Source organism: Capsaspora owczarzaki (assembly GCF_000151315.2).
Source record: "Capsaspora owczarzaki ATCC 30864 unplaced genomic scaffold supercont2.6, whole genome shotgun sequence".
Taxonomy (NCBI): domain Eukaryota; class Filasterea; order Ministeriida; family Capsasporidae; genus Capsaspora; species Capsaspora owczarzaki.
In genome coordinates, this window is record NW_011887297.1 from 515,380 (window position 1) to 538,809 (window position 23,430).

Here is a 23,430-nt window from a genome sequence, read left to right on the forward strand (position 1 = left end):
GCAGGAAAATGGCAAAAAGAAAACAATCGTGTATTGACAAGGTAAAATGGATGAAAACGAATCAAGGAAAACAAAGGGAACGCAAGGCTGCCTTATGCAATGCATCCTCGATGATTCAGAGGTGCAGCGAAATGCTGGCGAGGGGAGCAGCACCCGGCAAAGGACTCAAACTCTGCGACGATTGGCACCGGTTGGCGTCTGTGGCAGTGCAAAACGCTCAAACTCCTCCGGGTCAGAGATCGACGAGAAACTGGCTCGTGTTGCCCGGCACTAGAGCGCTTTTGTCGACGATGGTGTTGTTGTTGTTGCTGTGGTTGTTGTTGCTGCTCTTGTTGTTGTTGCTGTTCTTGTTGTAGCAAGTGGTGTGACTGGAACTGCGGGGATGTGCTGGCAACCGCTTGGTTTTCTTGGTCTGCTTGGCGATGGTGGTCAGCAGCAAGATTGCTCGGTTGCGTGGCGCATGCGCTCGAGCCGTGTGTCAGGGCGATGGGTGAGTCGGGCACCATGGTTGTCGAGGGAGATTCTTGCTGCGGTGGTTCGGGCTCTTCTTCCAGAACGGTCGGCAGGCCACCGTCATCGTCATCGCCCTCGCTGTCAAATTCGCGCAAGAGATCGTCCAAGCCAAGATGCAGCATTTCCTCCATGTTGCTGGCCATCGTGGCTGCCTGCCGCGCAGCGCGAGTCAGCTGGACGAGGCGTTCGCGCTCCTGGAACTCACGCTCCTCCAATTCTCGGCGCTGACGACAGGCTCGTTTGAGCGAGTTGTTGAGCAGCACCGACCGCCGCAGCGCCGGCTCGAGTTGGCGTGGCGATGTCGGCTCGCGGTCGGGGATGCTCTTGGCATTGTCGGCAACAGCAGTTGTGGAAGTAGCAGGTGCTGCGGCAGCGGTGGTGGTCGTGGTGGTGGCGGCGGCGGCGGCGTTCGCGGTTGCTCGGACGACAGCAAGCGGAGGTGTGACAGCGCGGTGCTGTTTTCGGACGGGAGGCGGGGACAGCAGAACCTTGTGCAGGGCCATGCGCAGCAGCCCCTCGACCTGCATGCGCTGCAAGGAGAGCTCGTTCATTCCTTGCTCGAGGTCGGAGATGGCTGTCGACTCTTCACGGCGGCAGCGGTGGTGCAAGGACAGAAGACTGCCATTTTCGGCAATCGGCGGTTGGCTTGACAGGACTGCGGTTTCGCCCCGTGTCTGCCAGGCGACACTGCGTCCAGTCTCTTCCCAGGCGCGCATATCGCTTTGAATAGTATCATCAGTCGCAGGAAGAGTTGGAGTGGTGCTCGAGGTGGCGGAGGTGGCGGAGGTGGGCGCTGCGAGGTGGCTTGCGACAGGCTGACGTTGTTCGTTCGCTGAAACGCGCGCAAAACACGCAACGTTTGCGCTGACGTGAGAGCCATCCGTGCTGTTTCCTGAGGTGGCTGGAGCACCCCGCGCGTCCGTCACAAGGCGAGACTCGCCCATGGAACGGATGGCGCCAGCGACGCGGAGCTCGACGGCCATCGCTGGTGAGAAGAGTGGCGGTGACAAAGGCTTTCAAAAAAAAGCGGAAATTAAAAACAAAAAAAAAGGCGGGAAATTGGAGCCGAGACAACCAAAAATAAGGGGGAAAAAAATAAAGAGTGAGAGCTTTTTCCATTTACCTCGCCAAATCCAGGCGCGAAATGGTTGTGGACGTGGCAGAGTAGATTGCGACGCGAAACGTGGGAAAGGTGGTGGTGGTTGGGGAGGGGAGCGCAAAAACTACCACTTACAGCAAACGATGTTGCCGTGATTGCGAGTGATGATGAAATATTTTGCACGTTCGATCGCCTTCCGTTGCAGCTCGGTCGCGTTGTCTGGAGAGGAGCGACAACCCCCCGGGATGCACGCATCGGTGATAAATATCATTGCAATTCCGATAAAGATGAGACCGACAGCAAGATGATCTCCAGGACGACAACAGGCGGACGAGGAGGCGAGGCGGGTCTTATTGGATGGTAGTCCGGAAACCACTCCGCCGGTATCAGCATCTGACAATTGATTTATCAAATTGCAGTGTTTTGCTATGTGTTGGTGGGTGTTTGGATGCTTGGGGGCTTGGAGGCTGCGGATTGTTGCATTCTTTGATTTGTGAAGCATAGTGTTTTGAATGTCCTTCAATCAACATTTTTGTGAAATTTTGGGCCATTTTTCCCAGTTGGCCAATCCCTTTGCCATAGATCGAAGAAAACGACGTGGAATAAGAGATAATCAAAGGTACATTATACCCTACCGTGTTATCCGAATTTGTATTGGAAGAAAAACAAAAAAAAACACCCAAAAATTCTCACTTCGGACAAACATCAACTCAGATAGCAGCCAGGGAAGGAGTCCACATCACTTGGCCATGCTGCTGCGCTTCCCAAATTGACTCGGATAGCCGGCGAGGGATTTGCTGGAGGCGACTTGACGCTGTTGCAGGGGAACGTACGCGCGCTCTTTCTCGCCCACATAGACCTGGTTTGACCACACACACAACGAAACAGCAAAGAATAGACGAAACAACAAAGAATAAAAATCACAAGCCTTGCACGTCCGAGACAAAGGGGCCTCGCGATGCTGTCAAACCCATACATACCTGCAAAGGACGCCAGATTCGCCGTTCGCCCTTCTCAATGTCCTCGTTCCAGTGAGCAAGCCAGCCCGCCACGCGAGGAATGGCAAACAGCACCGGGAACATGTCAGTTGGGAACCCCATGGCTGTCAACCACGAAGGGGAAGGCGAGTGGCCAAAGAAACATAAGAAACATGAGTCTGAGAATAATTTCCCCCGCCCCGCGTCTCTGCGCCTGACAAAGCAAAGCACGACTCACATCGGTAAATCAGACCAGAATAAAAGTCCACGTTGGGATACAGCTTGCGGTCGATAAAGTACGAATCGGAGAGAGCGGCCTTCTCGAGAGCGACCGCAACTTCAATGAGGGGTTCGTTTCCGCCGCAAATTTCAATGACCTCATACGCAATGCGCTGGATAATCTTGGCACGAGGATCATAGTTCTTGTACACGCGGTGGCCAAATCCAAACAGCTTGCCCTTCTTTTGCTTGACGGACTCGATAAACGCAGGCACATTCTGAACAGTGCCGATTTGCTCGAGCATGCGGAGGACAGCCTTGAGGAAAGAGCCAGGGGCGTGCAAAGGTCAATATGCAATGAGGGGAAAAAACAACAAAAAGACAAAACGCTCACACAGACACCCCCCCTCTGCATTCTTGTTGCAACGCCATACCTCATTTGCGCCGCCGTGAAGGGGGCCGTAGAGAGCAGCGGCAGCGCCAGACATGGCCGTGTAAGGATCCACTTGCGAGCTGGCAATGTGACGCATCGCCGCAGTTGAGCAGTTCATCTCGTGATCGGCATGGAGAATGAAGAGAATGTCAAGCGCGCGCGCGAGCTGCGGGTTGGGACGGTAGTTGCTCTCACTGAGGCGATCCATCATGTACAAAAAGTTCTCAGTGTACGTGAGATGGTTGACCGGGTGGTTGAACGGGCGACCCATGCGGTGGCGGTAGGCATTCGCGGCGATGGTGGGCACTTTTCCCATAATGCGATGGATTTGCTTGTTGCGCAGGCGAATGTCGTTGTAAATGTCGGCTCCTGACAGCGCCGGATTGGCCTCGGGGTGGAATGTAGACATGGCAGCAAACGAGCTGACCGACAGACAGGCGAGTGATGAGCAATCTGTGTTTGGCACAAGTTCACGACGGGGGGGGGGGGTCGTCTTACCTCACAAGCATGCCCATCGGATGCGAGTCGTAGCGGAAGGACTGCATAAAATCTCGCAGGTTTTCGTGAATGAATGTGTGATGCATGATCATTGAATTCCAGTGATCAAGTTCAGGCTGGAAGTTGGACGCGCGGAGCGTGAGTGTAACAATTGGCAAACACCGACCGTGTTCGTTTTGTGGCACTTGCCTTTGTGGGCAACTCGCCGTAGAGGAGCAAGAAGCTGACTTCCAAGAAGGACGATTTCTCTGCCAGCTCTTCGATCGGATATCCTATTGGTGCGAGTGTAAAAAAACGAAAAAAAAAAATGAGCGTTCAACCGTCGCATTTGGAACAGCAAAGCATCAAGCATGTTGCACAAACCTCTGTACAGCAGGACACCCTTGTCACCATCAATGTAAGAGATTGCTGAGCGTGCCACGGCGGTATTCGTATACGCGGGATCGTAAATTCTAGCCAGCCACCAGATTCAGTGAGAACAACCAGGTGAACTGCAAACCAATCACGTCGTACTTGATGCCTTCAGTGTCTGCAGCTGCAAGTGCCATCTTCTTGAACTCGCTTGCCCGCACGGTTCCATCCTGGATGGCCAGTTCGTACTTGCGCCCAGTCCGGTTGTCGACCACTGTGAGCGAGTTAATCCCGCCGACTGCACTGCTACTTTTGGCAGGAATGGCAATACAAGCCGCACACCCGCACAGCCACAAAGCAGTAAACAAACAAACGTGCCGCAAGCACGATGCGCATGTGAGTGAGCCCGACAGACGTCTTAAAGGGGCAGGGGGGTGGCTTGGAGTAGAAGAGCGCGCAAAACGCCGACGGAATCCAACCGTCGGTTCAAAGTCACGGCCGTCCCAACTCACCTGCTGGTGGCCGCAGCCGCCTCCGTGCCCAACTTAGCAGCAGCCGCAGTGGATGGAGTGGACGACGATGACTGTGTCATCTGCGCAGACGAGGCGGTGGCGGAGGAGGGCATCGAAGCAGACGCATGGACGGGAGTAAAACGACCAGAGCCCAGCAGATGGCGCATCAGCACCGTCGCGCGATCCGACATTGTGCGCTGTTTTTGGTGAGAAGAATGAAAAGTGAGCAACCTGCAAGTGAGTGGACAGTCTGGCATACTAACGTGTCTCAGGGTAAATCTGGCTGTCGTCGATCACAATCATTTCTAGCGACTGCATTGAGTGTGAATCAATCAATTCTCAAGATTGGTCTGAGACGGCCCCAACCATCATCTGAGGCCATCTCAACGCCCGAGCTGGCCCTTTATAAATCATACTGTACAAGTTTCCATATGTGCATCATATTGCAAGGGCTCACTCTCAGTCCTTTGCCCCACTTTGACCAAATCCTCAAATGTCTGCGATTGTGATTGGCGCGGGCGTCAACGGCCTAACGTGCGCAGTGCGCCTGCTGGAAGACGGCTGGAAGGTGACTGTGGTTGCCAAGAACTTCTCCCCAAGCACGACGAGCGATGGCGCTGCTGGCTTTTGGTTTCCGTACTTTGCGCAGCCACTCGACAAGATTGTTCGCTGGTCGAGCGAGACACTCTCGCGCTGGCAGTACCTCGCGACCCACGACTCCGCCGCAACGGGCTGCGAATTCTCAGAAGGCTACATCCGTGAGTGTGAAACTGCTTGCCAGCAAGCAAGGGGACGAATGCCACCCTTCATGTCGCATGCACTGGAGCGGAGGGTTTTTTGGTTTTGTTGAGTTCCATATGGTGTGTTGCCGCTCTTTTTGAAGCGCGAGTGTCGTTCGCGACCGTTGGGCCGGAGCCGCAGTGCTAAAAATGCGCGGGGATGTATTTCTCATGAAATGTATGCGCGTGTGTTTCTGTGCTGCAATAGTGTACGAGAAGGAGACACACGGACCAGAAGGACCGTATTGGACCGTGTTTAACATCCCGCAACGCAAGTTGACAAGCGCCGAGCTCCCAGCGGGCATGTCCGAGGGTTGGTTGATCACCGCCGTTGTAACCCAAACGCACAAGCATTTGCTGTATTTGCAAGAGCGGTACGTCGACGAGTTCCATCGCTCTGATAAACGCCTTTTGTTCGTTTGTTTCGTTCCCTTGGAACCTCACATTTTCTGGCCGCCGCCCCCCCACCTCCCCTTCCAACAAATCCAACAATCTTGGTGCTTTCACAATGTGCATTAGCATCAAGGCGCTGGGTGGAACATTCGAGTGCAAAACGCTGTCTAGCGTGTACGACGTGGTTGGCCGAGGCGATGTTGTGATCAATTGCGCTGGACTTGAGGCGTATTCGCTCGTGCCCGACCCAAACGTCTATCCCATCCGAGGCCAAGTCACCTACCTCACGACGACACCAGAGTCTCCCGTCAACAAGTTTTACATTGTCGAGGACCAAGTTGACAATGTCACCTACATTTTCCCTCGCCAAGACCGTATCGTCATTGGTGGCACCACACACAAAGGCCAATGGGACACGCACGTTGACATGAAGGTGGCTGCGGACATTCGGTACGTGCTGCGGGAGACTGATGTTTTGTATTCTTGTTAGAGTCGTTGGGGCTTCTTGCTCACCAGGATGCGATTTGGCCGATTGTTTTTTTTTTTTTTTTTTTTTTTTTTTTTTTTTTTTTTTTTTTTTTTTTTTTTTTTTTTTTCGCTTTGATATGTTTGTGTTGCACACAACATACAACATGCCACAACAGTCATCGGTGTGCCCAGCTGGCTCCTGGCATCAATGACACCTCCATGCACAAGGTGATGGGGCATTTTGTCGGGTTGCGTCCTGGACGCACTGAAGTTCGCCTCGAGAAGGAACTGAAAAACGGTGCGTTGAACAATTTCTTTTGTCGAAGAGTGCTGTTGCCAATCAGCGAGCTCACGGGTGGTGGTGGTGGTTGGCATGTTTTGTGTTCAGGTTTCCCACTCATCCACAACTATGGACACGGAGGCTGCGGCTGGACTGTGAGCTACGGTTGTGCTGCTGATGTTGTGGAGCTCGCTCGCCCGCACAAGCCTGGCCGCGCGCTTTCCAAGCTTTAACGAAACGGACGGATGAGATGCTCAGATTTGCCTCACTGCTTGGTGTCCAGCTCGTGGGTGTCTTCCAGCATCCAATATAAACCACGTTTGCATTTGACGCTGCAGAGTGTCTCTGTGGCGTATCTGGACACCTCGTTTGGTCAGAACCCACACAATCGGTAAGGTGAGCAATGAGCAGTCAAGTCTCCTCGACAAGCTCAAGTCTCGGGCACGATAATTTTTCCAGACTCGGGTGCTTGACAGTCAGGAGGACAGCAACACAGAACGACAAACAAACAAACAACCAACCAAACAACAAAAGAAAATCACAACTAACAACAAAAGAAAGCAAGGGTCAAGCACAAAAACAAACAAACAACCACACAAGCAAACAAACAAACAAAGAAACCAGAAGGAAAGCAGGGACAAGCACGCTAGAGCTGGCTCGACGATGGCATTGTATTCGAAACAATCAGTCTTTGTTTTTGATCTTCTTGTGGATTGTTTATTGTGTAAAAATCTTTGCGTTTCTCAAATGGCAAAGAAGGCGGTACCCTCGGCTGCTCCTGCTCCTACTCCTACTCCTGTGCGCGCTACAAGAGCCACCAAGCCAAAGACTGGTGGCAGCATCAGTAGCACCGACGCAGTGGAAGACGATCGTGTGGTCGCGCCAATGGAGGTCGATCCACCCAAACCCAAGCGAGCTGCTGCCCGTGCTGCTGCCACTGCTGCTGCTGCCACTGCTGCTACATCAGCAGTACAAGTGGCTACTACTACTATTGCTGCTCCGCGAGGCAGGACCAGCAAGGCAGCCGCACCTGTCCCTGCCACTTCAATCTCAGCGCCGCTCAGCAAGGTGCCGCTCCTGCCCAAAGAGTTGTGAGGCGTAATGCCACTCCACTAGCTCGTCGCTGACATCTTGTTTGCTTCGTTTGTGATTCCTACTGTTTGATTTTTCACATAACGCCAGACCGCTCAGAAGAAGGCCACTGCACCAACCAACCAAGGATCTCAGACTGTGAGCTACCATCTTCGTGCTCGCAAACCCATTCAGGTTGCAATTGCGCGTACTGGCAAGACGAGTTCAACTTCCAGTAGTGGCGCCCCCACGACCATCCGGAGCAAGCGTCGGGCTGCTGAAATGGCCGGGGAGAACACCTCAACATCCAAGAAGAACAAGAAGAAGGCTCGTCAAACGGATGCTGACGATGCTGACGACGGCGATTACGAGGACTGCGACGACGACACTGCTGGCGACGGCGACGACAACCAGGACAGCAAGAAGCTCAGCAGGGAGGAAGCGATTGGTGAAGCACTCCTGCAAAACACCACACTGACTACGCTCGAGTATGTACTTGTCGTCTTCTGCTAACTCCATGTTTGTTTGATGCCTTGACTCACCGTATGGTTTCAGCTTGGGTTACCTTGTGGTTGACGATACAAAAATGCAGCCGATTGCGGCCGCGTTAGCGCAGAACAAAACGCTGACAACACTCTGGTATGTAAAGCAGGATCCGTTGCCAATGCCATGATAATGGCAGCTGTGCAAAGTCCCCCTTGCTCACTACTTTACTTTCTGATAACAGGACTCAAAATTACATTGACGCAGTAATGTCCGATGCACTGACGCAAAACACCACTCTGACTGAACTCTCGTAAGTTGTTTTTGCACCATTTGCCCGTGTTGCTTTGCGAGGTAATTGGCTCACCGTGTGACGACAGGGGTTACCTCGATGCCAATGGAGCGCGATCGATGGCAAAGGCACTGACGCAGAACGCCACGTTGACCACGCTCCAGTACGCACCCACTTTCGCATTTTGATTGCATTCCAGTGAACCATTGCAAACGCTCCATTTGTTTCGATGGCGTCGCTCACTTTGTGGTAACAGTGTGCACTCGGGCAAATTCGGCCCTGCCGAGGCAAACTCGATTGCCGCCATCCTGAAGCAAAACTCGACACTGACCACGCTCGTGTATGCTTCTTCCCTCTCATGCTGACCACTTCCGTGTCTGATTGCGAACATCAATCTAACTCTGTTTGTATGTCGCGGCCAGGTTGGATAATACGAAGATTGGAGACTTGGGAGCTCATGCGATTGGAGAAGCGCTGAAATCAAACACCACTTTGACTGCACTCCGGTAAGGATTCCACCACTCTCTTCCTCGTCTGCGAGTTGCTTGTTCGCTGATAAGTTGAATCGTATATTGAATTATTGATTCTCATTGCATGGTCACCAGCTTGATCGACAACGATATTGGCAGCGCTGGAACGCAAGCGATTGGAGAGGCACTCAAGACCAACTTGGCATTGACTACGCTTGTGTCAGTGCCACTCTCATGCTGAATCATTGCTTGAGATCATTATTGGAGCTGCTGTGATGTTTGTTGCTCACTTCATTGTAATAGTTTGAGTACCGAGATTGGCGAAGCTGGAGCACGTGCGATCGCTGAGGCTCTGGTGTGCAACAAGACGTTGACCACGCTTTCGTACGTACTGCCGGATGGATGTTGTGACTCTGGGTGCCACTGCTGCGTTGTTATGCCATCGCTGACATCAATTGCCACAGGCAGTATTGGTGTTCGATTGGAGATGCTGGAGTTGAAGCGATTGTCCACGCGCTCGAGAAGAACACGACGCTGACCTCCCTCAAGTATGATCCTCCCTTCTCATTTTGACTGAATCCATGTCTTTGTAACTGCACGTGCTGTTCCACTCGTCATATCGCTCACTGCAATGCTCGCAGTTTGAAAAACAATATCACTCTCGGTTCTGGCGCGCAGGCGGCGATACCACGGATGCTCCAAGTGAACACGACGCTGACTGAGCTTGAGTACGTGACAGCTCCTACCTTTATCCCCCTACCCCAAACGAAAAGCAGAAAGATGAAGAGAACGAAAATCGAGACAATCAACGTTGCCTTCTGCCTTCAAGTAGCGCATGCTCACACATTGATTATAGTCTGGGTGCCAATAACTTGAACAGCGTTGGATTCCAAGCAATTGCAGAAGCGCTCGCGAAAAATACTTCTCTCACGAAACTCTCGTACGAGATCTTCGCTTTGTGTTGATGAATGTTGTGCTGTATTGTGGTATCCGATGGTATGGCTCATCGCTTTGGGAATAGACTTATGGGTGACGAAATGGAAGTAGCCGGAGCGCAGGCGATTGCTACAGCACTCAAGAGCAACACCACACTGACCACACTCGAGTATGTTTGCAATCTGTCATGCCGGTTTGACGCTATCACTCTTGATTATCAAAGTAATTTGAAATTCTCACTGCTTGAGCACAGTCTGGACCACAGTTGGTTTGGTGATGCCGGTGCTCAGGCCATTGCGGATGCTCTTCGGCAGAACAAGACGCTTACCACTCTGCAGTATGTTTTTCGGCCGCACATTGGCCCATTTCTCGTCTGCAAAGGCACAAAGATTAACTTTTCTTGTATTGCGTGTCACGTGTCAAGTCTCAATGACTGCAGGATTGGCACTGCTGGACTCCAAGCGATCGGACGAGCACTCGCGCAGAACAACACGTTGACCACGCTCAAGTACGTTTGGGAATGCTGTTGTTGAGAGCGAGGCTATATTCTGGTGATTCACTTTCTTACCACTTGAAAACACAGTCTTTCAAGGAATCCGATTGACGATGTTGGTGCCAACAGCATTGCCGAAATGCTGAAGTCGAACACAAGTTTGACCACTCTCGAGTACGTTCTATGCTCCTGTTGTTGTGGAACTGGTTGTTGCTGCTTTTACTCACGGTCAGCCAACAGTCTGAGTTGCAGTCAACTTTGTTTTAAAGTGCACGAGATTGCCGAAGCTCTCAAGCAGAACACGGCGCTGACGACACTCGAGTAAGGGTTTCGAACACCTTTCTGTCACTCATACACAATTGCTGTTCCTTGACCGTTCTATTACTCACGGCTTTGCTCAATCAGTTTATCTTCCAATGCTCGTGGGTTTATTGCCTTTAACCCTATCGGCGCTGTTGGAGCGCAGGCGATTGCCGAGGCCCTGAAGCAGAACAAGACCCTGACGACGCTGCGGTACGTTCTTTGTTTGCTGATTGATGTGAAACCTGAAGGCGGGGCGACCTGCTTGTTGGTATTCTCACTTAGCACGTGGTTGCAGTCTGAATAACAATGCCATTGGCACTGCTGGTGTGAAACCTATTGCCGAGGCGCTCAAAGTGAACACTGCGCTGACCACGCTCGAGTATGTTCAATCTTCCGCGGTGATTGATGTTGTCATGCCTCACTGTAATTACTTTCCTTGTTATGTGGGAGCAGGTTGGAGGATTGTTCCATTGGTGATGCTGAGACGCAGGCAATTGCACCCGCACTTGTTCAGAACACGACTCTAACCTCGCTCAAGTATGTACCAACCGGCATGCTGATTTGCCTCGATGCTTGATTCACTGAAACTGACACTGTTTCTGGGATTAGACTAGGGAACGGCGTGCTTGGCAAAGCTGGAGCGCACTCGATTGCCACTGTGCTGAAGCAAAACGCCAAGCTCACCACCCTCGAGTACGGTCACCTTTCATTGTGTGTCGTTTGATGCTCCGAAAGCGATAGCAAGTGCTAATTGATGATTCATGGTTCGTTTTCTTGTTTGGTTGTTTGTTTTCTTCACCGTGATGGCATCACAGGGTGACGGCTCGCTTTGTTGACTCAGGAGTGCAAATGATCGCAGCCGCACTCAAGCACAACACTACGCTGACCACGTTCAAGTAGGTTGCAATCCCTCGTGCCGGTCAAAATCTCACGTGTGCGCATAAAATGATTCTTTCTGATGCGATTACTCACGGCGTGATTCCAGGTTGCGCGACATGAAGCGCTATGACCCTGAATTCGAGCGTGAAATGTCAGAACCATTGACCACAGAGCGGTATGTTGTCCTGCAGTTGACATTCACTCTGAAGTGGCCAGAGGTGGTCGTTCACGCAACTTGTCACCGTGTGGTCACAGTCTGCTGCCGCAGGTGCGTAATCCGCATGGATTTGGACTCGAAAAAGCCCTGTCGCGGGTTTCCAGGCTTTTGTATGTTCCTTCTCCCTTCTCCTGTTGTTCCCCCTTCTATGACGACGACGCATGTGATGCTTCTTTCGATGGATATAAGTAACTCAGTTTATGCGGACAGCTTGCGTGAGAACATTGTTGACTCTGCTGGAGTGCAAGTGATTCAAGAGGTTCTGAGTTTGATCAAGCCAAGCAAGCTTGAGTAAGTTCTCGTGTTCGGTTGGTGTTGTGACTTTCATTGCAACTCACATTGATTGTTGTTCACGACACTGTTTAGGATTTACTTTGGCCTTGACGACTTTGGAGCGCAAGTGCTTGCGACATCACTCAAGCAGAACTCTTGGATGACCGAGCTCAAGTTTGTTTGCTTCTTTCGCGCTGATGTTATTTGTTCTGGGGGAGGAGGGGTGGCGTCGGTGGTGTCGGTGGTCGGTCGGATTGATTTTTGATGCGAGCACATCAGCGCTCACCGTGACAACAGTCTGCGTTCCAGTCAGGTTGGCCCGATTGGAGCCCAAGCGATTGCAGAAGCGCTGACGCAGAACACCAAGCTCATTATACTCAAGTATGTTGTCTTTCCATCGCGCTGGCTTGCTGATTGTTGTCGTTCTCGGCGTCGTCAACTAATCGCTGCTTGATCATGTCGGGGGTTTGTTCAATCACGACACGATTCTAGTCTGAGTTCCACTCAGCTCGGAGATGCAGGAGCGGAAGCGATTTCCAAGGCACTCAGGGTGAACACGACACTGACCACTCTAAAGTACGAAATGGCTATTTCTGCCCTTGCTTATTGCGCCCTTTTGCTGCTGCACTACGTTGATGATACTGACGCTTTGAGCAGCCTGCGCGAGTGTTGGATTGGCAGTACAGGAGCAATGGCGCTGGCGGAGGAACTGAAGCACAACGTGGGATTGACTTCGTTCGAGTACGTTTCCGTTCGCTTGCTACCTTGCATGCTGAGCATGTCGTTTAATGAACAGTGATAGCGGTACTTACCTTTTGAGAGCAGTCTGTCCCGCAATTCTATTCGCGATAGTGGTGCAAATGCGATGGCGGCAGTGATTTCGCAGAACACAACACTGACTACTCTCGAGTATGTTCCTCTCGCTTTTCTGCTGCTTCGTGTCGCACTGGTAATTGAACAAGCTGCATGTTACTCACTGCATTGTACACAGTCTCGGAAAGAATCATATTGGCGATGCTGGCGCCGAAAGGTTGGCAGAAGCGCTCCTGCGAAACACCACACTCAAAGTACTCGAGTATGTGACCATTATTTTGCAGATTGAGATCAACAATGAATGTGTGTACGTCCTGATCTGCAGTGCTTTTGCTCACTCCTATGCAAACAGTTTGTGGTATAACGAAATCGGGGAAGCCGGAGAGCTTGCGTTGGACAACGCACTCAACCAGAAGTCTGCATTTGTCTCGCTCAAGTATGGGTCCCCTTTCTCTGATGCTGATACTGTCGTGTATGCACGTGGTACTTACTGTTTGACGGTATGGCCTGGCTTTCTCACTTCAAACAGCTTGAGCGAGAATCAACCGCCGAATTAACCAAAGAACGCTCGCTTCCTTTTCTCTGGTGGTGTGATGCTGTGTTTTCTTCTGATGATGACTTTTGCTCACTTCGAGGTAGCAGATTGTGTTTGAGTTCGGGTAGTTTTGTAGACGTAGTTTGTTTGTTTGTTTGAGCTTTCATTGAATTTCTTTTTTTTTTTTTTTTTTTTTTCCGAAGCGTTTCAGTTTTTTTTTTTTTTTGTTTTTTTGTATTTAATTTTTTTTTTTGAACGCCAGTCGCCATGACAGACATGTGGTCGCGGCTCAACACCCTCACCAAGACGGTGCAGGACCGGATTGAGCACGTCGTCGAGGATCTCGGGATGAACGCTGCTGCTCCTGGAGGTGGAGCGGGCGACGGCGGCCCGGCCGAAGCGGCGAAAGCAGGAGGAGATCAAGCCGGTGGAGCCACGTCGTCACCCTCATCGACGCCCGAGGTCGTGACGGGCAGCAAGAGTGGACTGCAGCAGCAGGCCAACAGCACCAGTGGCTGGAATCCCAGCGGCGACGCGGACGACAAGCAGCGCCGCATCGAGCAGCTCGAGCAGGAGACGGCTGGGCTCCGAACCCAGCTGGTCGAGCTCAACCAGACCGCCGAGCTCAAGTTCAACAAGCTCAAGAACCAGGCCCAAGCCAAGCTCGCCGCGGTCAAGCAGGAGCTCAAGCAGTACAAGGAGGCGGCCGGTGCCGGTGCCGGTGCCGGTGCCGGTGCAGGCGACTCAATGGCCTCGTCTGCAGCCAACTCTGGACGAGCAACGCCTGCCTCGGCCGGTGTGCTCAACGAAAGCCTCAACGCGAGCGCCATTGCGGCTGGAGATACGAGTTTCGCCGCGGAAGACCACTCGGCCACCTCGAACGCGCTGGCGGTGGCCAACTCGGCGCTGCGGGAAGCCGAGGACAAGCGTCGCGCGTTGACATCCAAAGTGTCGGAGCTCGAGTCCCAGCTCGCGACGGCCCAGCAGCAGCACCGGCAACAAGCTGATGCAGAGCTCAAGCAAAAGCTGGATCAGCTCCGCGAGGAGCATGCCGAAGAGAATGACGATTTGCAAACCCGCATTTCTGAGCTTCAGCAATCACTCAAGCAGGCTCAGCAGAGCGGCCTCCAGCAGCAGCAGACCGACCAGGCGTTGCAACAGTCTCGTGCGCACGTGCTGCAGCTCCAGGCCGAGGTTGATTTACTCCGCCAGCAGTCGTCCACCGCATCCGCATCCGCATCCGCACCCGCCCCGGCGGCCAATGAGAGCAGCATCAACCAAGAGCTAAGCGAACGTGTTGCCGAATTGGAGCAGCAGCTGCACGAACGCGTTACTGGGCTGGAGCAGCAACTTGCCGACTCCCAGCGACTCATTTCCAAGCTACAATGGGATGCGGACTCGGCAGAGGAGCTACGCACCGAAAAGGAAGAGTTGGAGCAAAAGCTTGAAAACTCTGTGCCCCGTGCGCAGCATGAAAGCGAACTTGCCCGCATTCGCGCGACCGGCGAAGAGGCACAACAACAAGTGTCTGTGCTGCGCGAGCAGCTTGCCGCTGCTGCGTCGCAACAGCAGGCCACCATCCCCGACAACTCGGCCGACCTGGTCGTTCAGCTCCAAGCCCAAGTCGCTGCTCTCCAGCTTGCCGCCTCTGCTGCCGAGGAGGAGAAGACTGAGCTCGCCGCCCGTGCGACCGAGCTTCAACAGACACTGGACGCGGCATCGGATGCTCGCGCGGTGTTGGTCGAGCAAGTTGATGTCCTCCGTCAAGCTGCCAGCACGGCAGACGCGCAACATGCTGCGCTTTTGGCCAAGCACAGCGCGGATCTTGCGTTGGCACAGTCCGCTGCCCAAGCGAACTCGGCCGCGGAAGCCGAGACCGCCCGCGAGCAAGGTGCTGCCGAAGCCGAGCGTTTGCGGGCGTCGATCGCTTCCTTGACTGCCGAGCTGGATTCTTCGAAGCAGTCTGCCACTGCAAGCATGGAGCAGAGCGCCGCCCTCTCTTCGGAGATTGCCCAGCTTCGCAGTACTGCGAGCGAAGCGACCGCTCTCATCGCCCAACAACACGCCGACGAGCTGGAGCGCGTCCGTGCCGAGGCAAAGGCTGCAACCCAAGCACAAGCGGCACTCCAACAGCGCGTGCAGCAGCTTGAGGCCGAGGTGGCGTCTGCATCGGCTGCGGTTGCATCCTCGACAGAGGCATCCCAAGAACTCGAAACCTTGCGGCAAGTGCACGCCGAGCACCTTGCATCGGGCTCCGAACGCGAAGATGCGCTTCGCACGGAACTGTCTGCTGCTCGTCAACAACTCGCAGCGCAGGCAGCTCAGGCCGAGGCTGCTGCGTCGGCGTCCGCCTCCGAGCAAGAGGGGCAAGTTTCGGCTCTGAACGAGCGCATTCGCGACCTGGCGGCGCAGCTGGCAGCTGCACAAGCCGCATCAGCACCGGCTCAGCAGACCAGTCAAGACGCGATTGCCACTGCTGTTCAACACGCTGATCGCGAAGCCTCGCTCCAGCAACAAGTGTCTGCCGCGAATTCCAAGTGCGCCGAGCTGGAACAGACCCTGGCCACGCTTCAACAGCAGCAGACCTCCAGTAGCGCAGATGTTGATGCTCGCATGAGTGCTGCTGCTGAGCAAGTGCGTGATTTGACGCAGCAGCTCGCTGCTGCTACCGCGCAAGCCGCGTTGGCACAGTCTGCCACGGATCAGGTGGCGGCACTGCAGGCCCAGCTTTCTGCTGCCGGCCAAACACAAGCTCTCGTGGCCGATTTGCAGACGCAGTTGGAGCGTCAAGCCGCACTCGAGCAGCAGCTGCGCGGTGAAATGGCACGCAACGCTGAACTCCAGAGTGCCGAGTCTCGCGACTTGAGCTCGCTGCGCTCGCATGCGCACGATCTGCAGAGCAGGCTGTCCGAAGCGCTGGCGACTGTTGACCGGTTTGAGCAGGAAGCTGCGCTCAAGCAGTCCCACGCTGCCGTGCAGCAGCAGACCTTTGAGTCAGAGCGCGCGGCCTTCCGCAACCAGGTCGGGCAGCTGGAAGCGGCACTTGCTGGCAAGTCGCGTTTCGAGTCGTCGCAAGCGGACGAGCTCACGCAGCTACGCCAGGAGCTTGCAACGGCGACTGGCCTGGCCGCCCAAGCGCAACTGATGCGAGACGAGCGCGACCGCATTCGCGCGTCTGTGGGCGAGCTCGGCGAACAGCTCGCGGCAAGTCAACAACGCGAGTTGGCGTCCGCGTTGCTCGCAACACAGTTGAAAGAGCGCCTGGATGAAGTTTCGGTGCAACACCAGCAGCTGGCTCAAGCAGCACCGTCCCAGGAGACGCAGGGCGCGGTGGACAAGCTGGAGCAGCGGGTCCGGGCGCTCACGCAGGAGCTCGAGCACACCAAAGCCGTGGCCGTTCAACAGCAGCAACAGCAACAACAGCATCAGTTCCAAACTGCCTCTGCAAGTGCCGAGACACAACAGCAGCTGCAGCAACAGTTGCAGCAGCAATTGCAGCAGCATCGTCGTGAAGTTGACCAACTTCGCGCCGAGCTCGCCCGTGAAGTCGCCAACAGGCAATCTGCTGCCGAGCCGCACGTGAGTTTCCGCAGCGTGAGTGTTGTTTGCTTTTTTTTTTTTTTGGGGGAGGCGGGGCGGGCAGTTTCGGGCTTTTCTTTTTTCGTTTCTTTCTTTGCTTGAACAAACAATTCTGAGGCGCAGCGAATGCCAACCAATTCTGACACCAACCTTTCCGTGTTCAAACAGACTCCTATGGATTCGTGGGGAAGTGGCGCAAACTACGATTCTGGAAACGAAACTGGCGATTTCGACGTCGAGGCCGGCGCGTTCGAGCGAGGTGAGGAAGCGACAAAAAGCATTTGTGGTTTTTTTGTTTTTGGCCAGGAGTGTGCGTGTTGATCAAAACGCTCATGAATGTGTTTCCTTGTTCCATGTGCAGCCTCCAACCCGATCGATAAGGCCAAGATTCTCAGCCGCAAAGCTCTACGCGCTCTGAATACTGTCAGCATTCAAGCCAATCGCAGCTTGCGCTCTCGCCCGTTGGTGCGCATTTCCGCGCTCGTTTATCTGGTTTTGCTTCATGTTTATTTGATCTACTCCATTCTTGTTGTGTAGTGCCTGAGGCGCATTGTTTGACACGGTTTGCGTGCTTGTTCCATTCAAGAATCAGTCTTTTTTTTTTTTTGGTTTTTTTTTTTCGATTCGCGCAAAAAGCACCTGCTCTTGCTCAAAAATCCAGACTTCATTGCCAAACATGTCTTTGGATTCAGAGAGCAATGATTGGCGGTACATGGCGATGGCCATTCAGCAAGCCAACCAGAGTGTCCCAGTTGAAACGGCGTATTGCGTCGGGTGAGTCAATCCGACCCGATTTTGCCATCCGGACATGCTGCGTTCCTGCATGGCCTTGCCGTTGAGGCGGCCATGTGGAATCGCACGGCTGGGCTGGGCGTGGGGGGGGGAGGGCAAGGGGAGAAGTGGGACACAGGAGCTGAATTGGCTGGAAGTGGAAATGCTGCTCAGAAATCATGGACATTTCTGGTTTGGTGACACAGGTGTGTGATTGTCCAAAATGGCGTTGTCTTGTCGTCTGGATTTAGTCGCGAGCTGCCCGGGAATACTCACGCAGAGGTGAGGACCGTATCTGTCGCCCACACCGTTGTCGTCAATCATGTCATCGAGGGGTTGCAGGCGACATGACCGTGGTTTATGTTCATAGCATAGCTCTGAGATTATTTTCATGCTCCCATGCTTACTCAGTTGTGCATCATGGATGAAAACACTTGCAACAGGAGTGCGCGCTGAAAAAGTTGACGCCCGAGCAAGCACAGGGCGCCACTGTTTACACTACAATGGAGCCGTGCACGACGCGTAAAGTATTCGCAAAGTGTTGCTGGGTGATGAGGGCTGCAACTTGCCCGATTTCCATCGTGCTGACCCCCAACAACAACGACGGGGTTTTTTTTTTTGGAAATCTTCTCGATTCGCCTTGCAGGCCTGTCGGGAAATGTGTGCTGCACAGATCACATTATCAACAATCGAATTGCACGCGTTGTGATTGGCGTGCGGGAGCCCGCCGAATTTGTGGTGTGTATTGGCATTGATCGGCTCGAAAAAGCGGGCATCCAAGTCACCAGACTGTCAGGCCTTGAGCTCGAGTGTCTCCAGCCCAACAAGCACATCCCAAGTGTTGCTGCACAGATCGCCGACCTTGAACTGCGGCGGTGATGTTGGCGTTCCGTGACTTCAATCGTGGTGCCAAAAATTCAGACTTTTCCGGGAGCCAACCACAATCAAACAAGAACAGAATCCACGCACAAACAAAAGCAGATACTTGGGGAGCTTTGAGAGCAACCAGTAGCCAGCGGGTTGGTGGTTGCGTTGGTTGACTGAAGGAGGGGGGTGGTGTTTGTGCGAAATTCCCAAATCACCAAAGTGCTGTCGTCTGCCATTCGAAAGCAATAGTCTAGCAATGGGGGATACATGCGATATATACTTGCACCTTTCTGCTTGATCCATCATGTATCCAATTTGGGGGGGGGGTGACCTCTCGCACTGATTGGAGGGGGCATGCAGAACGAGCCGAAAGCAAAACTTCATTTTTGTTCGTCCCCACCGCCACCGCGCACGAAGCGTGGGCAATGCGCGCACGTCTCCACGCGCTCATGGTAAGCACGGTACAGAGGAACCTTCCTGGAGTGGGTGGCTTTTTTTTTTGTTGGTGTTCAGTGCGTGGTTTTTGTGTTTGTCGTCCGCAACGATCTAATCCACAATCCCACTTTTGGTGTGAATAGATCTGCGTTCAACTTTTGGTTTTGGTTTTTTTTTCTTTTTTTTTTTTTTTTCTGCTTTTTTTGAATTGAATTTGTGTTGGCATTCTTTTTTTTTTTTTTTTTTTTTCGTTTTCTCTTTGTTTTGGTTCGGTGAGTTTTTTTTTTTATTATTTTTTCATATTTTGTTTTGACAGCGCCAGTTGTTCGCCCTTCCCCAGCGCTCGCAAGTTTGCTGCAGCACTGTGGCTTTTGCTGGACATGTCTTCCTGCTGCGACCACCCGTCTCTCTTCTCTCTCTCCCTCCCGTTCAGAAAAAGCCATGCCAGTAATAAAATACAAAAAGCATTCACCCGAAAAAGCCACCGCCTTTTTGTTCTTTTTGGTTATTGCGCCCTTGACGACCCCCCATCGCTGCTCCCTTTCAGTCAGCCATGTCGCTGCGCCGTTGTCGTGCTTGACTCAGCATCCCAACATGCACACGAAATCACTGCTCGTGCTCGCTCGGCGCCTCCTTTTCTCTCTCTCCCGCTCTTTTTTATTATTATTATGATGATTTTTTATTTTTATTTTTATCTATTGTTTTTTTAGCAAAAATCCGTTTGGCTCGGCCGAGTGCCGTTCCTCTGCTCCACGTTTCCTCCTCCCCTCTTGCTTCCACTCCAGCAATCATCTTTCATGACCACCTTTTGCGCTCTGACCTCGTTGAAGCGCTGGCGGATCAGCCTTCACAGACACAAAAAACCAAAACAAAAAACCTGCATCGTGCTCCGAAACTATGAATTATTATTATTATTATTTTTTTTTGTTGTTTTTGAATGTAGCTTTTTTTTTTTTTTTTTTTTTTTTCGTTTTTTCGTTTGGTTGTTTTTCAATTGAATCGCCGCTCATGCTTGGCTCACCCGCCCCCACCCCCACCTCTGCCCCTCACAGAACACCCCCTCCTCTAGTCTCATGAAGCTCTCATCAAGCGGTCTGGCGGCGGCGCTCGCACTGGTGCTGCTGGCACATTCCGCCGCGGCTGTGGTTCTGCCCGTCAATGTCACCTTTGAGCCGCTTCCTGCGGCCAACTACACGCCAACGAAGAGCCTGGAAAGCGTGAACGAACTCAACAATGCAGGCTTGCGGGGCTCGGTCAACTTTGCGCGCTCGATGGTGCGGACCGCGGTCGGCACCTTCAGCATGACGTTCGTGCAGCAGCAAATCCAGGCCGAGCAGAACGGCAACGGCGTGGACTCGGATGCGGTCAAGGACGAGGCCATCTCGTTCTTCACGCCGGCAGCCATTGTGATTGGCCTCGGTGTTGTCTGCGCCATCATTGTGCCCATTGTGGGCCTGTTCTTTTGCTGCTGCCGTTGCTGCGGCAACTGCGGCGCTCGTCCGCTCCAGAAGAACAACACGCGCAAATGCCGCAACTGGCTCATCTTCTTCCTGCTCGTGTCCATCCTGTTTGTCTTTGCCGGCATGGTCTTGGCGTTTGTGAGCAACAAGCGCTTCTCCCAGTCGCTGGATGTTGCCAGCGAGGCAGGCCACAATGGCGTCGACAATGTGGGCATCTTTTTGAACAACACCATTGCCGAGGCCGAGCAGCTGATCAACAACTTTGACGCCTATGTCGACGAAGCGCGCAATCTGATCAACCTCGTGGATGACCAAGTCGGCGCGCTCGTGCAGGACGACATTGCGCCCACCGTTTACAGCATGCTTGATGTTCTTGTGCAAATGGATCAGAGCATCAATGCGACATACACGCTCGTCGACGAGGTCCACACCGAGCTGGACGACATTCTCAGCCAAGCCAGCGCCATCAACGAGACTCTGGCGTGGATGCAAAGCGCGACGAACGATATGATCACTGCATGCCAGGCACTGACGTCCCCGCCGCCGGATTGCGCGATCGTTGCGGCCTCGGTTTTCGGCCAAGCCTTTGATTTCTCCTCCATCACCGACCTCTCGATCGAGCTTGCTGCCATGACTGCAGTGTACGACCAGCACATTAACCAGTTTATTTCGACGGCCAACAGCTCGTTCAACGACCTCGCCACCGACGTTCAAGACCAAATCGATGTCTACCGCACCGACGCCATCCAGGCCATTGACGACATTTCCGCGACCATCCACGACAACATTGATGATGCGCGTGACACGGTCAACACTGTCATTACAGACCAAGTCGATGCCCCCGCGCGCCACGAGAGCATTGATGACGCGATGGATACTGCAGAAACCTACGACAAGTACCGCTACCAGGGCGGTGTTGCGCTGTGCTGCATGATTCTGATTGTGGTCGTGCTGGCGTCCATTGGCCTGCTCATGGGCGTTCTTTCGAACGACGCCGCTGCACTCCCGTGCGATCGCAGTGGTACTTCCAACGCTGCTGGCAACTTTTTGATGGCGTCCGTCGTCTTTGCCTTTATTTTCATTTTCTTCATGTTCCTCTTTGCGGCCATTGGATTCCTTCTGTCTAGCGGTGTGCATACTGTTTGCGATCCGATCACCGAGGGCACCATTTATTCGCAAGTTCTCGACGTCGACAGCACCTGGTCGAACAGTGAGCACCCGCTGTGCAAGCTGGCCAACATTTCCACCGTCCCTTGCCCCCTGACCTTTGCTGGTGTTCTTCACGCGTGCGAACACAACGAAGCAGCCTACACCGCTCTGCATCTCAGCTCCCTTATCGACATTCAGGAACTCACTGACGTTGACAGCTACTTTAACATTTCCGACTTTTCCGCGAGCGTGAACATTGACAATATTGTCATCTTTGACCAGGCCACTGAAGACTTGTTGCTTGATTTCGCCAACTCGGGCTTGGTTCAGGTGGACTATGAGCTGTACGAGAACATGGTTGCCAACCCTGGCCTGTCCTTCAACCCTACCACCGTCACAAATGACCTCGACCAGCTTCAGAGTGAATTGAACCCGGTGGTTCCCGAAGAACTTGCCGTCTCCAACATGATTGACGCGATCAAGGCCAACATCACCGCTGTAGGTTTTCTTCAGACAGTAAAAGTGCTTGTGTCGGGGCTGTTGTCACTCCACTCACATGGCACGTTGCTTCCGTTTGATTTTCTCTTCCTTTTGATTTTTTTAAAACCTCCATTTGCAGGTTAACGCGATGGCGAGCAATTTGCAAACTTCCATCACGACTTACGATCTTGCAACCGACTTGTCCTCACTCAACGAGACCGCCTCCAATTTGACGGTGAGTTGTTGTCGGTGTCTAGCATCCTCAAGATGCCGCGATGGTGTCGCTTTTTTTTTTCGCCGGTTTTTTTTTCTCACTTTGGTGAATTTTGCGTTTTGATATTCGATTGTGCTGCCCATGCATTGCAGGTTGCGGTTACCGCTGCCATTGATATTGCCGAGGTCACCGTCAACGATTTGACAAGCACTTTCCAGACGTTCATCAACAATGTGAGTGGCTGCTGGCATTTTTTTTTGTGTGTGTATGTGTGTGTGTGTCTGTCTGCATTTGGTTGATTGACCGCCCATGCTCACGCGTTGGCTCTTTTCTTCGCCGGGCGGGCAGACTGTGGGCGATCTGATTGATACCGCAACGTTCTTGATCCACGATTTCCGTGACAATGCCGTTGACCAAATCGAGAATGTTATTGGCGGCTGTGCACCAGCGTACGCCGTGTACGATGCAGTCATGTCTGCAACCTGCGATTACGCTCTGTACGTTGAAGACCGCAAGAGTTGGATCTGCTGAATGGCTTGATTTTGTGTCCGCGTTCTGACTGCATTTGTGGTTTTTGTGGTTTTTTTTTTGGTCTTCTTCTTCTTCTTGCTTCTCGCACGCGACTTTGACTCTCCTCGCACAGCGCCACAATGGACGGATTCATGTTTGCCATGGGCTTGTGCTCCACATTCAGCATTCCGTTGATCATTTTTGCCGTTCGTCTCGCGAAATACTTCCGCAAGATGGACTCGCAGTACTACGTGAATGCCCCGCATCGCGACGACTACGACATTGGCATGGTGACGACTTCGGTGAGCATCACGTCGCACGCAGCGCCCTCCAGCTACAACAACGACTTTTTGTACTCCAACTCAAGCGATCAAGATTACAACTCATCATCGTCCGAGAAGCCCCCTGCATATTACTAAACCGCGGTCGTTTTGACCGCTTTTTCAAGCGAGTTTGAGGCGCGCCATAGCGTTCAATTTTTAGGTGGCTTATTTTGTTGTGTGTTTGTACGTTTTTTTTTTTTTTTTTTCGCATGTTCGCTTTTTTTAAGGTGGTCCAAACCGGTTCCATTTAGCTTGTTTGACGTGATTTCTTGTATGATACATTCAGTTGTCCATGTTGATGCATAGCATTGTCATTTCGCCAGTGTTGACGGTTGAACTGGTCGACCCTGCAGTA

General features: G+C 52.9%; 6 protein-coding genes across 6 annotated transcripts; 4 read left to right on the top strand and 2 right to left on the bottom strand.

The window, feature by feature from the left end:
- Window positions 1-9: 9 nt before the first annotated feature.
- On the bottom strand, window positions 10-1,599 carry CAOG_04138 (hypothetical protein). Its single transcript, XM_004347913.2, has one exon. The coding sequence runs from the start codon at window positions 1,494-1,496 to the stop codon at window positions 93-95; it is 1,404 nt and encodes a 467-aa protein (XP_004347963.1). The 5' UTR covers window positions 1,497-1,599; the 3' UTR covers window positions 10-92.
- A 647-nt stretch (window positions 1,600-2,246) lies between these two features.
- On the bottom strand, window positions 2,247-4,816 carry CAOG_04139 (citrate synthase). The gene is made up of 9 exons (XM_004347914.2): window positions 4,603-4,816; window positions 4,253-4,399; window positions 4,103-4,191; window positions 3,929-4,011; window positions 3,740-3,855; window positions 3,243-3,663; window positions 2,828-3,125; window positions 2,593-2,714; window positions 2,247-2,471 (listed from the first exon to the last, which is right to left on the bottom strand). Exons 1-9 carry the CDS (start codon window positions 4,791-4,793, stop codon window positions 2,352-2,354), a joined length of 1,587 nt encoding a protein of 528 aa, XP_004347964.2. The 5' UTR covers window positions 4,794-4,816; the 3' UTR covers window positions 2,247-2,351.
- Window positions 4,817-5,056: 240 nt separating this feature from the next.
- Window positions 5,057-6,852, top strand: CAOG_04140 (hypothetical protein). The gene is made up of 5 exons (XM_004347915.2): window positions 5,057-5,360; window positions 5,590-5,755; window positions 5,901-6,224; window positions 6,419-6,540; window positions 6,631-6,852. The coding sequence occupies exons 1-5, from the start codon at window positions 5,096-5,098 to the stop codon at window positions 6,753-6,755; spliced, it is 1,002 nt and encodes a 333-aa protein (XP_004347965.1). The 5' UTR covers window positions 5,057-5,095; the 3' UTR covers window positions 6,756-6,852.
- A 377-nt stretch (window positions 6,853-7,229) lies between these two features.
- On the top strand, window positions 7,230-13,309 carry CAOG_04141 (hypothetical protein; the record flags this gene model as incomplete). The annotated part of the gene is made up of 33 exons (XM_004347916.2): window positions 7,230-7,590; window positions 7,705-8,081; window positions 8,149-8,232; window positions 8,321-8,389; window positions 8,457-8,531; window positions 8,625-8,708; window positions 8,791-8,874; window positions 8,974-9,057; window positions 9,142-9,222; window positions 9,303-9,386; window positions 9,480-9,566; window positions 9,695-9,778; window positions 9,860-9,943; window positions 10,028-10,111; window positions 10,199-10,282; window positions 10,358-10,441; window positions 10,520-10,588; window positions 10,673-10,780; window positions 10,866-10,949; window positions 11,024-11,107; window positions 11,180-11,263; window positions 11,386-11,466; window positions 11,556-11,624; window positions 11,705-11,776; window positions 11,877-11,957; window positions 12,033-12,113; window positions 12,237-12,320; window positions 12,432-12,515; window positions 12,597-12,680; window positions 12,765-12,848; window positions 12,931-13,014; window positions 13,105-13,188; window positions 13,282-13,309. Exons 1-33 carry the CDS (start codon window positions 7,270-7,272, stop codon window positions 13,307-13,309), a joined length of 3,195 nt encoding a protein of 1,064 aa, XP_004347966.2. The 5' UTR covers window positions 7,230-7,269.
- A 120-nt stretch (window positions 13,310-13,429) lies between these two features.
- CAOG_04142 (hypothetical protein) lies at window positions 13,430-17,458 on the top strand. The gene is made up of 3 exons (XM_004347917.2): window positions 13,430-16,866; window positions 17,035-17,125; window positions 17,228-17,458. Exons 1-3 carry the CDS (start codon window positions 13,555-13,557, stop codon window positions 17,401-17,403), a joined length of 3,579 nt encoding a protein of 1,192 aa, XP_004347967.2. The 5' UTR covers window positions 13,430-13,554; the 3' UTR covers window positions 17,404-17,458.
- A 2,532-nt stretch (window positions 17,459-19,990) lies between these two features.
- Window positions 19,991-23,381, top strand: CAOG_04143 (hypothetical protein). Its single transcript, XM_004347918.2, has 5 exons — window positions 19,991-22,046; window positions 22,168-22,263; window positions 22,395-22,475; window positions 22,591-22,739; window positions 22,886-23,381. The coding sequence occupies exons 1-5, from the start codon at window positions 20,013-20,015 to the stop codon at window positions 23,169-23,171; spliced, it is 2,646 nt and encodes an 881-aa protein (XP_004347968.1). The 5' UTR covers window positions 19,991-20,012; the 3' UTR covers window positions 23,172-23,381.
- Window positions 23,382-23,430: the final 49 nt, after the last annotated feature.